The sequence below is a fragment of the Rattus norvegicus genome, chromosome 10, assembly GCF_036323735.1.
Source record: "Rattus norvegicus strain BN/NHsdMcwi chromosome 10, GRCr8, whole genome shotgun sequence".
In the NCBI taxonomy this organism is placed as follows: Eukaryota; Metazoa; Chordata; class Mammalia; order Rodentia; family Muridae; genus Rattus; species Rattus norvegicus.
This window is the reverse complement of record NC_086028.1, coordinates 95143035-95155417: the sequence shown is the minus strand read 5'-3', so window position 1 is coordinate 95155417 and position 12383 is coordinate 95143035. Positions and strand designations below refer to the sequence as shown.

The following is a 12383-nucleotide window of genomic DNA, read 5'->3' as shown; positions in this document are numbered from 1 at the left end:
GCTCCAGGAACCAGTCAAGAGTTGCCAGCAATACATGATTATACAAGGCCAATAAACATATCATACTCCTTATGAAGATTGCATGGCCTTAATCTCATCACAGAGACCTAAGTTCTGTACTCTTTAAGGAAGGTGGTTGACATTGTTTACCGAATGCTCCCATTGTACCAGGAGCTGTCTTCTTTTTTATACCATTCTGGTATAAATATCATCGCTGCCATTTACAGGTTGCGGATCAGCAAGCTGGCAAAGCCAGTGCCAGAGCTAGGACTTGTATATAGGTCTACTAATCCCAAGCACCTATGACAGACATGCAACCTGGGAAGTTATTAGCTAGACCAAGAATGGCTGGCGTATACAGAGATGGGCTAGAAAGTGTGGAGCCTGGAATGGAGGAGGCAGAAAATTGTAACCCCTGATCTCTAAAACCTAGCCGTCTGGGTACTCATGGCTGTAATTCCCAAGCTACATCAGTCCCTCCTCTCGTAGGGCTGGGTCAGAGGTGGGAGCCCGTCTTTGGCCAGCTCTCTCAGGATTACTATTCTTCCCCTTGCAGATCACAGCCAGGATGAAAAAGCCTTGCTGGGGGCCTGTGACTGCTCCCAGAGTAAGTGACATGACTCCCCGCCTCCAGCCAGCCTCCAATGGGCTCTCCCTGACCAACCTCTGAGAATACAACACCCCCCCCCCAAGCCACCCACAGTAAAAGGCATCTTGGAATCTCTGAGGAGCATCCTACAGGTCAAAATGCAGTCGGTACAGGGCTAAGCGCCGTCAGCATCACTAGGGAGCTTGTTAGAAACACAGAATCTCCAGCTCTGCTCCCGTTTTCCCAATCAGAAGCTGAATGTTGGTAGAATCCCCCGTGATTGGAGTAGGATTTCAGATCCAAGAGGCAATCGTACAGGACAATGGCTCCTGATGCTGCTTCTCAGCCCTGAGAGCTTTAGAAAGTACTGTTGCCTGCCCCCCCCCCACCTCCAGACGTCTGGGCTCAAGTGCGGCAGAGAGGGAGACCCATGGCAACCTTTTTAAAATATCTCATGTGGTTCTCACACAATCAACGTTGAAACTTAACTGGAGTAAATGACAGACAGAATGGAAAATCCAGGAGAAAAAAAGGTAACAGAGCTCCCCTCTGGGTGCTACAGACTGGTTTCAGGTAGGTCTGAACAGTGAAGCCAGGAAATTGCCCCCAGTCCTGAGTGGTCTTGGTTATTTACCTAGATGTGCTGAACACAATTTCTATATATGTGTGATCGGCCACATGCTGTAATCCCAGAATTTGAGAGGCTTAAGCAGGAGGATCATGAGTTCCAAGGCCAAACTGGGTTACATAAAAAGGTCAAAGACAGCCTCAACTACACACCGAGACCCTATCTCAAAGAGTGAAGGGAAGTAGGGGAGGGGAGGGGAGGGGGCAGGGCACAGGAGAGGAGAGGACGGGAAGGAAGGGAGAGGGAAAGGGGAAGGGAGTGGAGGAGGGGAAGAGGAGGAAGGGAAGGGAAGACGAGGAGAGGAGGAAAGAGGAGGGGAAGGAAGGGGAAGAGGAGGGGAAGGGAAGAGGAGAGGAAGGAAAGAGGAGGGGAAGGAAGGGGAAGAGGAGGGGAAGGGAAGAGGAGAGGAAGGAAAGAGGAGGGGAAGGAAGGGGAAGAGGAGGGGAAGTAGGGAAGGGGAGGGAAGGGAGGAGGAAAGGGAAGGGAAGGGGAGAGAGGAGGAGAGGAGGGGAGGGGAGGAGGGGAAGAGGAGGAAGGGAAGGGAAGACGAGGAGAGGAGGAAAGAGGAGGGGAAGGAAGGGGAAGAGGAGGGGAAGGGAAGAGGAGGGGAAGGGAAGAGGAGAGGAAGGAAAGAGGAGGGGAAGGAAGGGGAAGAGGAGGGGAAGGGAAGAGGAGAGGAAGGAAAGAGGAGGGGAAGGAAGGGGAAGAGGAGGGGAAGTAGGGAAGGGGAGGGAAGGGAGGAGGAAAGGGAAGGGAAGGGGAGAGAGGAGGAGAGGAGGGGAGGGGAAAGGAAAGGAAAAACTGGTACAGAAGAGAAATGAAAAGACAAGAAGAGTAGGGGAGAGGGGAGGAGAGCAATGGAAGGGAAGGGAAGTCAAGAGGTTAGGGAGAAGCATAAGCATCACGATAAATCTTCAAACTCACAAATTTTCAGGTCCGTAAATGGCATTCGCAAAAATACTATTTCAAGACAGGAAGCAAAAAAGTTCCTGGTTTTGATTCCCAGAGCCACAAAACAAAATAAGATAAAACCAAGAGTTTTATAAGCCCTAGACCTAGCACAGGCGCAGGCTCTTACACAGGGAGCCATTATAAACACTGACAATGGACAATGTAGTGGGAACCTACAAGATCACAGCTGAAACCCAGGGAAGAGAGGCCCAGTCCCTTTAGTCTATGGGAAGTTTTCAGGGATGTCTTCTTGGGGAACCCTGTGTAACCTGACCTCTCCCCAAACTGGCAGAATAACTGTCCTGGGCCCCTCTGAACACATGGACCACAGCCTGATGCGGCGGGCTTTGCCACTAGGGCTTTGCAAAGCCTGTAGTCTCTGGTGTCTTTTTAAGTAGCAGAAAAAGGTTGGGTTTCTGAGTAGCACCACAGCCCGCAGCTTAGACATCCCCCCTTCTACCCCTCACAGTTGTGAAACCCAGTGGGGTCCACCTGAAACTGGTTCTGAGGTTCTCAGACTTCGGGAAAGCCATGTTCAAACCCATGAGGTAAGTGAAGCCTTCTTCACCGGGACCCCTGGTGGCAACCCTGGGGAAGCTTTGACCAAAAGGTAGTAAAAGTAACCTAGTACCCTCAGACATGTCTGCCCCACACACAGAACTCTTTTGGTGACAAGGATAATAATTAAAACCAGCAATAGCTAATGTCTTAGTTAGGGTTTTATTGCTTTGGACAGATACCATGACCATGGCAAGTCTTACAAAGGAAAACATTTCACTGGCGGGAAAGAGGGTGGCTTAGAATTTAAGAGATTTGGTCCATTATTATCATGGTCGGAAGCACAGTGGAAGGCAAACAGACCTGATACTGGAGGAGGAGCCAAGGGTTCTCCATCTTGACCCAAAGGCAGCAGGAGACTGTATGCCACACAGGCATAGCTTGAACACAGGAGACCTCAAAGCCCGCCTCCACAGTGACACGCTCCCTCCAACAAGGCCACACCTCCTATGGGTCAAGCATTCACACACATGAATCTATGGGAGCCACACCTGTTCAAACCACCCCGGCTACTCTCACGGTTGACTTGGTCCCTCAAACGCACCAGTGCTACATACACTACATGAATTGTGGGTTTGGACATCAACAGTCTCACAGACCTCACGAGCCATGTACTGATATAATTTATGTCTATACTGAGGTGAAGATACCAAGCCTGTGAGAGGCCAGCTTGCCCCGGACTCCACACAACAAACAGGAGGCCCAAGAATTGCAGCCAGCGGCTAGACTGCTGAGCTGACCCTCTCCCATTGAAATGAATCCTCACCCATATCCAGGATTAAGAATACCTCTTTGACGTCACAGGGTTTTCTTCACATGACGATGCTTGCTTTGATTGAAAATCTAGGCACCAAGGAGGGCTGCTATAAAGTCAAGTGTGTGTTTATATTGATTTCAACATCTGTCTTTCGATTTGAAGTACGGTGTATGTGGGTGGAATGATGGCAGAGAGAGAGAGAGAGAGAGAGAGAGAGAGAGAGTGTACTAGCTCCCAGAGGGTCTGAAGACCACAAGTTTGGCTTTCTTGGAGTAGAGTACAGTGCTTTTGGCCCCAGAGAATGTCCCCCTTGTAGATGACATGCATAGGAAAGAATGTCCCCATAAAGGGTTCCATGGCTCACATTCCTCTAAAGTTTCCTGCCTTCCAGTGCTGTTTATTCCTGTTAACTTAGATCCACACTTTCTGGCCTACCAAGAAGACACCTCCTGAATAGCCCCCACGCAGTGGAGCCTAGAGACAGGAACAGTGCTAATCTCTCAGTCTCTGAACTAGGAGGAAAACAAAAAGCGTCTCTTTAAGGACAAGTTTGGAGTAGGAGAGCAGCATGCTGGATTCCCTTTGGAACTTTGAACAACCTCGATGTCTAAGTCCCATTCTCTCAGAGCCCAGTGGCTTCCTCCAGCCCCACTCCCCATGATCCCAAGGCCCCAGCAACCTTCAGAACCTTTTAGATGAGGAGTTTTCTCCTTTGGGAATGCAAAAGACCAAACTGTTTACAACCATTCAGTGGTGATATGAAAGAAACATTTGAGTATCATCTGTTCACACTTGTTGATTTTTTTTTGTTTTATAAATCTCACCACCCGGCCTATAAAACAATACATGAACGTAAAAATGTTACCCATACACACATGTCACATATCAGTTGCCATAAGTACTAGTTCTGGACTCAGGCTGAGTGTCAGGGTTAAGCTGAGAGTCAATTCCTCCCTCTCCTCTCCCATTACCACCGCTGTTTGGGTCACTCCATCGGGCCACACGACCAGCACGGAGGAGGTCTTCCCGCTGTTAGCTTTTACAAAGCTGTAACCAAATGTCCAATAAGTAACTTCACAGAAGATTTGCTTTTTGCTCAGTGTTTCAAAGGGCTCAGATCTCTGTGGTGGGGAGGGCATGTTGGAGCAGAGCAGTTCTTAACCGAACTACCTAGGAGGCAGAGGAAAAGGCATATAGGATGGGCTCAAGGCCCAGTGACTACCCCTGCCTCCTTCCTTTCGCTGCCTCCCCCAAGATGCCCTCATAAGTATGACCTAATTGGCTCTCGAAAGGCTATACACATATCCAGAAGTGTTTTTGCTGACTTCCTAGGCTTTTCTCAATCTAATCCAGTTGCCAATGACGCTTATAACCACCGCACACGCTAATGAATCTGCCTCTGTCAGATAAATTAAACCATGAAGGAAATTGAATGGAAGAACGTTACTTTTCCTAAGGATGGTTTCAGAGGGGATCTCATCATATGGCCAAACACAGAGAGCACTAAAGTCGACAAATTGTGCGTGCGTGCGTGCGTGCGTGCGTGCGTGCGTGCGTGCGTGCGTGTGTGTGTGTGTGTGTGTGTGTGTGTGTGTGTGTGTGTGCGCGCGCGCGTGCGTCCGTGCGTGCGTGCATACACGCTCACCTTAAGTATTGTTCCTTAGGTCCTGTGTGTTTGTCATTCTGTTCATTAGTTTGTTCCTTGAGATAGAGTATCTCACTGGCCTAGAACTCAGCAAGTAGGTGAGTGTCTCTTTGAATGTGGGTTCTGATTGAGCGTCCGTTCTCCAGCTTTCAGATTGAGCTACCTCCCCGAGGTCATATGCCTTTGTCTCATATTTAGGAGACCGGGTTTTTCCATGGCTGGTCTCAGACTCCTGGGCTCAGTGCTCTCTCTGTCTTGGCCTCCCAAGTGGCCGTGCTCTTCAGTCCGAGTGAGCAGACACAGCCACGAGCAGAGACCCCAGTAGGCGTGTGACGCTTCAGCGTCATCCTCCTAACTCCATCAATGGGGTTCTGGCCAGTGAAGAGTTTAAAATCACGAGGGCCTGTACAAGACTACCGGTTAGATGGTCATCCTAGGGACACTGATGAAGGAAGCGAAACAATGGAGGACATGTATAGCCATAAGTACTACATGAAGTTTCACCTGCAGGTCTATGAAATTCAGTTCAAAAGAATCAAGCATAGTGTCTTTTAAAACGTATTCCCTTCTTTTGAAAAAGCATGTGGGCCTTCCCTCTGAGTAATATAAAGTGAAAAAGCGCTTGTCCCTTTTCGGAAAGAGTGCAAGTTTATCTTTGGAAAGTCTACATTCTAAACGAGAAGGTGATACTTTTACATTGATTTGTTTGTTGTTTGTTGTTTGTTTGAGACTGGTCGAAAACTCTGCAGCACACTCTTGGAAGCTCTTGGGACTCAGATCTCTCCTTCCGCTATGTGGGACCCAGGGACAGAACTTGGGTCATTAAGTGAGGTGGCAAGCACCTTTATTCACTGAGCTGTCTCACGGTCTCCAAGGTGATACTTTTAAAATGAAATATCTATGACACATTACCCATGAGAGGTACACTCCTTAGTGCTCAAAATAGAAAAATCAATGGTGTCGAGGAAAAAATAACCTTCCAATTTTAAATCTATCATAGCTCATATGAAAATCTGAGAGCGTATGCTCATATGGTAGAATGGGGACAGACAGGCAGCATCCAGCCAACACCCTCAGCCCTGGACTTGACGATTACATTAGACCTGGCTGCATCTCTGTCTGTAGTCTCTGTTCGTACATCTGGCAGCCTCAGTGCGGATTTTCAGGATTGGCCTGTGCCCTTCTGGCAAGGTGTGCCTTACTATTTTGGTTGTGGAACCTGGTTGTCCGTGTGTTTGTTCATGGTACTCCCTCCGTTTATGACTTCCTTTGCTTTTCCAGCCTTTGGAACAGGTCCACATTCTGGACTATAAAATTATTCGAAGGTCATTATCCTTCCCCATTTATTATTAGCATAACAGGGAAGTCACTGTGGAGGCCCTGGAAGTCCGCTCAGGAAGCCCCAGTGATTAGGAAGCACTTTCCTAACAGGGCACCACAACCCCACCCTCACATCCCCCGGCAGACTGATTCTCTTCAGGAATCCATCAGCAATTTGAAAACGGAACCGGATCAATATCATCTATATCTGCTTCCCTTAGCTCTCTGGCTGGGCCTGTTCTCACTCCCCACCTGAGTTTCTAAGAGTTCTGTCGCCTGTATTTCTCCCCCAGACCCATAACTTTCCAGTCCTTGCTCCCATTGCCAGGTCTGAGCACGCCTCACCGTTTTGGGTGTCTAGGTCCACCCCGCCATCACTTCTAATATCCCACACTCTCGATAACACCTGCACGGGAATGCTTGGTTTTCTTCCCTTGATTTTGGGTAAACCAGCCACTCCCCTGCAGAGCTCCAAGTGCAGACTTGACACTGCCAGTGCCTACAAAAAGCCTGCTTTTTCCCACTTTGCATGTCTCCTCCCCGCTCAGGGAGGGAGGGGCCCATTGCTCATTTGCGGGTCCACCATCCACATCCACATGAAAAGCACCACACAAGGCTCTCTCCTAGGGCTTACCACCGAAGGCTGAGTCCAGGGCGTGACCCTTCCCTTCCTTCCAGACAGCAGCGAGAGGAGGAGACACCCGAGGACTTCTTCTACTTCATAGACTTTCAGAGACACAACGCTGAGATCGCAGCTTTCCACCTGGACAGGTAGGTCTGGCCCCTGACCGGCACCGACTGCAAGGGCCAGTGGTGCCCTGGGGGAGGGGATGCTACCCAGACCTTTTCGGAGAGCTCATTCTGGCTTCTCATCTCTTCTACCTCAGAGTAGGGCCTTCAAGTCTACTATCTCCTTCCAACTCTGTTAGGTTAAAAACGCTTAATATAATGGACAATTTGTGAATATTTTTATCATTTTATTAAATTGTATTATGTTTCGCCGAGGAGTATTATGAAGCTTGGTTTGATCTCGTAGCCGAGGCTAGATTTGAACTTCTAATCCTTTGGTCTCTGTTTGCCAAATACTGGGACTCCAGGTATACACTTTGCCTGGAAATACGAAACAATTATAGGGAAACATTTATTGGCCCAGACACAGGGCTTTCTTTCAAATCCCACCGACAGCTGCATACTTCCTCTAACTGGGGACCGGATGTTCAAGTAACTGAGCTTATGAGTACATTCTCTTTTGAAGGGTTACTTTATACGCATTGGTGGTTTTGTTTTTTTGTTTGTTTGTTTGGTTGGTTGGTTGGTTTTTTTTTTTTTTTTTTTGGTTCTTTTTTTCGGAGCTGGGGACCGAACCCAGGGCCTTGCGCTTCCTAGGCAAGTGCTCTACCACTGAGCTAAATCCCCAACCGACACAGGGCTTTCTTTTTCCCAGTCCCTGACGATCCTTCACATCTGAACAAGAATCCTTCTCTTCCAGGATTCTGGACTTCCGACGGGTGCCACCCACCGTAGGGAGACTATTGAATGTCACCAAGGAAATCCTGGAGGTCACCAAGAATGAAATCCTGCAGAGCGTTTTCTTTGTGTCTCCAGGTGGAGTATCAGCCAGAGCCATACTCTGGGTCTTAAGTATATGGTAAGGCATCATGTCCACTGGTAGGGTCAACGGTGGTCTGAGCTCTGCCATTAACGCATGCGTCACTGGGGTAGGAGGGTGCTGCTGCCCAACGCTCCCAGCCAGGTCTCCTTAAGTGTAACACCAGATGAACTACGGACAGTGAAGAGTTGTGTGAGAGACTGGTCTCCCAGGTGCTGGAGATTATACATCCATCCTTCCATAGAGCACTCATCATACGATAGGATGCTCTGAGACATTCGAAACTTGGTACCCTAGGCCCAACATCCTTTTCCCAAGCTGGGAGTTTGAGTTCCCCATCCTATTTCTAAGGGGTTTCTCAGGGCAGAAGATGACTGACCTATCAGCCCCTGCTTCATTTCTCTCTCTTCCCTCAACTTCCAGCTAACAACGTGTGCTTCTTCGCCAAGTGTCCGTACATGTGCAAGACGGAGTATGCTGTCTGCGGCAACCCACACCTGCTGGAAGGTTCCCTCTCCGCCTTCCTGCCATCCCTCAACCTGGCCCCCAGACTGTCTGTGCCCAACCCCTGGATCCGTTCCTACTCACTGTCAGGAAAAGAGGAGTGAGTCGGCTCCCTAGCCACACCCCCTGCCCAGGGCCCTGCAGTCCAGTTCTTCAGGGTGGTCACCCTAAACCCTAACACTGCCTCAATCCTCTTACTGATCCTAGGATCGACAGATTGGATGTTCACTACTCCTGGTAGCTCATATACTGAGCTTCAAGGCACTTATTCTATAACAAAGAACCATGGGGGAGAAGTTCAGTGGGTAGTGCCTGCTGTGTCAGCCTGAAGACTAGAATCCAGATAGACAAAACCCACTGTCAGCCAGGCATGGCAGCCACCTACAAACCAAGCATGTGAGAGACAGGGACACTGGGTCCCCTATTCCAGGTGGCTAGAACAGATAGACTCGTGGGAATTAGCAAGTCAGAAAAGACATTGCTTCAGTAAATAGTGGGGATGCATGGAGGAAGACACTGGACATCGACTTCAGGCCCTGCATACATGTGCACCTACACACACACACATGTGCACCTACACACACATATGCACCTATACACACACATGTGCACCCACACATGAACATGTATGCATATATACATGCATGTCACAGATAACTCAAAAAAAAAAAAAGCAGCACACAAGAGTTGAGGGAGTAAAACCTGGAGCAAGACCCATTGACTATACGCCCATATACAAATATGCTATATATAGCATATCTTGCACAGTGTGTGCACCAAATGAATGGACTCCATGAACAGGTCCATTGGCACATCACCACAGTTATGACGGGAAGAAAACATCTACAGAAGAATTTCAGGAGGACATGACTTTGGGAGACAGCGTGAAGGCAGGACATGTGAGGCAGACACCAGTCTATGGGAGGTCATAGGTGCTGTGGGGATTTTAGAGGAGCAAGGACCCAGAGCAAGCAGGTGCAGTGCCAGTCTTTCTGCCACCTGCTCTGTGACCTCTCTCTAGCACGAGGCACCCCCACCAGCCACTTAGCGTTCAGCACAGTCGGACTCTAAACCTTCCCCTCATCTGGAATCTGCAACCTTTCTTTGTAGATGTCCTTCCCCGGGGTCCTCCTGGAGGGAGCCAGCTACTGCCTGGCATCTTGAGATCCCTGGGGGGTTGGGGATTTAGCTAGGTGGTAAAGCGCTTGCCTAGCAAGTGCAAGGCCCTGAGTTCGGTCCCCAGCTCCGGAAAAAAAAAAAAAAAAAGAGGGGCTGGGGATTTAGCTCAGTGGTAGAGCGCTTACCTAGGAAGCGCAAGGCCCTGGGTTCGGTCCCCAGCTCCGAAAAAAAGAACCAAAAAAAAGAGAGAGAGAGAGAGAGAGAGAGAGAGAGAGAGAGAGAGAGAGAGAGAGAGAGAGAGATCCGTGGGCCAGGGCAGGTTTGGAGAAGCAGGGATGTGTGCGTGCGTGGATAAAATGGAGAGGGGCCCCAACACCCTGGCATCTTGGCTTTTCCAGCCCCAGGACTTCTTCTCCCCCTCAGGTGGGAGCTCAACCCCCTCTACTGTGACACGGTAAAGCAGATCTACCCATATAACAGCAGCAACAGGCTTCTCGGCATCATCGACATGGCCGTCTTTGACTTCCTGATTGGTAAGTACCCGACCCGGGATACCTGGCAGAACTGTACCCCACTCTTTGCCTAGGATTCCTTCCGGGAGACCTTCGCCAAAATTGCAGCCGGGACCAGGATTAGACAGCCCTGCATCTCCCACATACTCATCGGAGTCCAAGGGAACAAACAACGTGCCCTGGTTTCTTAGAAGGGGGCGGGGTAGCGCGGGTTGGAGGTAGAGGTTACTGAAGGGGTTCCCACGGTCGAGGAAGATGCACCACCCTGTTAAGACCCAAATGGGCAACAGACTTGAAGCTGGATGTTCCCTTCACTTGGTGAGAGAAAGCCAGGACAGGGAGGGCCAAATCAAGGCCGCAGCCCCACAAACCAGTAATTCTACCCTCTAGTCCCACTGGGACCCGGAAGGAGGCTGCATGTTTGAGGCTGCCTGGGCCCAGAAAGCCCAACAGCGATGTGTTCGGGAGGCACAAGGGCACAGTTCTGCTCACTGGGCTGCCAGGTTAAGGCTCCAGGATGGGTAAAGTAAAAAACCTAGGCACGTTGTGATCCGAGCTCAGGCTCCTGTCTAAGTGTTACCGACCAGCCACATCCCCAGGACCCAGGTCAGGCTCTTCTGTACCTGTGGCCTTCAGACCCTAGCTCTGATCTCTCCCCTCCATTGCAGGAAACATGGACCGACACCATTATGAGATGTTCACCAAGTTTGGGGATGATGGGTACCTTATTCATCTTGACAATGCCAGAGGGTGAGCACCGCTGCCCACATCCCACTGGAGAACCCAGGAAAGCCTGCACTGACCCGGCCTGTTTCCATCTGGCCCTTTTTCCCACTAACCTTTGGGTGTTTTTTTCTGCCCCTTACTGAAGAGCACAGATTCTCCGGTGTGAGAGCACTCTTGTGTCCACCAGTGAACCTGACTGAGACTTTCAGTAGATGCTACTTTCCTGGAAGCAGAGTATGGCTTAGCCTCCGAGGCTGGCCTGCAGAAGCAGGGAGCTTGAGGCATCTGTGACCTGACTGACTGACAGGGGTGGGGGTGGGGGCCGTTGAGATGGTTGCCATGGTGTCTAGCGCCTTATCCCACCTAATTCACAGAAGGGTTATGGCAGAGATCACCCAGAGTGAAGGAACAGCTCTGTCTCCTCTCCTAGGTTCGGACGGCATTCCCAGGACGAACTCTCTATCCTCGCCCCTCTCTCGCAGTGCTGCATGTAAGTTTCTGCGCCATGGGTACCACGAGCTGTGGGCAGCACCCACATCTCTGGCCTAGGACGCTTCGGACAGAATGTGAGCTGCCTAGCTTCCCACACTGCAGCTACCGGCGTTCCCTGATGTCTTCCTCATCCTTTACCAGAAAACGAGTTAAGATCTGATCTTCTAAGTCACCAACTTTAATCTTTAGCCCACTCGGATAATCACCCGCTTTTACAGATATCAGTGTTCTTTGATATTGCTAATCAGCCCTTTGGTTTCCTTATGTAAGCTCTTAAATATTGCTATTACAGCACCATCTTAGCAAAACCTCGAAGTCTGGTAAAACTGGGTCAGACTGAAATTCCAGCCCCTTCTCTAAAGGACACCTAACCTACTTCCGTATCTTGTGGCACTAGGGCCCTCTTAGCTGTCGCTAATTATAAAGATGTGACTGAGACCTAGCAGAACCATCCCATTTGTCCCCTTGGCACATGAATGGTCCAAAGCAACTCCTTGGGTTCATTCAAGTCTCTCTCCTCTGGACAGGATGAGCAGTGGTTGCTTTGTGTCAAAAATCAAACAATCAGACTGCTTGCATGAGTCCAAAAGAAATCCAGTCCCTAAAGTCAAAATGGACCTAGTCACTTGTCATCCCTGTGGTTTTAGAATCTGACACAGGAGACGCATGATGACGTTGGCATGTTGGAGGTTGGATTTTTCAGACAACAGCTTCATTCACCTACTCAAAGTTTCTTCCATCAGCTTTAAATCTTTAAAACCAACAAACCCTAAGCCCCCTACCCTCCCCTCTGTGGCTCCCTCCCTCCCCTCCCCCCACCACACACAGAGCAAGTAAATCGAACAAAGGCTGTTACCCACCATTAATTCCTTCTCCACATGGCTCTTAGTGAAGTATGTTTGCCTAGAAATAAAATCTCTAAGAATACCAGCTGCCGACAGCGGTTTGTGGGGAGTGGGCAAGCGCGGGTGAG

At 49.7% G+C, this 12383-nt stretch overlaps 1 protein-coding gene across 4 annotated transcripts in view; it reads left to right on the top strand.

Annotated features, from left to right (window-relative positions):
• Positions 1-12383, top strand: part of Fam20a (FAM20A, golgi associated secretory pathway pseudokinase) — a 60378-nt gene that overhangs the window by 41759 nt on the left and 6236 nt on the right. For 3 of the 4 annotated variants that reach the window (XM_039086178.2, XM_039086179.2, NM_001012237.2), the window contains 8 exons: positions 557-607; positions 2638-2716; positions 7127-7219; positions 7938-8053; positions 8481-8661; positions 10104-10213; positions 10861-10942; positions 11349-11408. In XM_039086178.2, the coding sequence (XP_038942106.1) occupies positions 557-607; positions 2638-2716; positions 7127-7219; positions 7938-8053; positions 8481-8661; positions 10104-10213; positions 10861-10942; positions 11349-11408 (772 nt within the window). Of the gene's footprint in view, positions 1-556; positions 608-2637; positions 2717-7126; positions 7220-7937; positions 8054-8480; positions 8662-10078; positions 10214-10860; positions 10943-11348; positions 11409-12383 lie in introns of those variants that run through there. The other variant, XR_005489861.2, reaches the window with a different exon arrangement.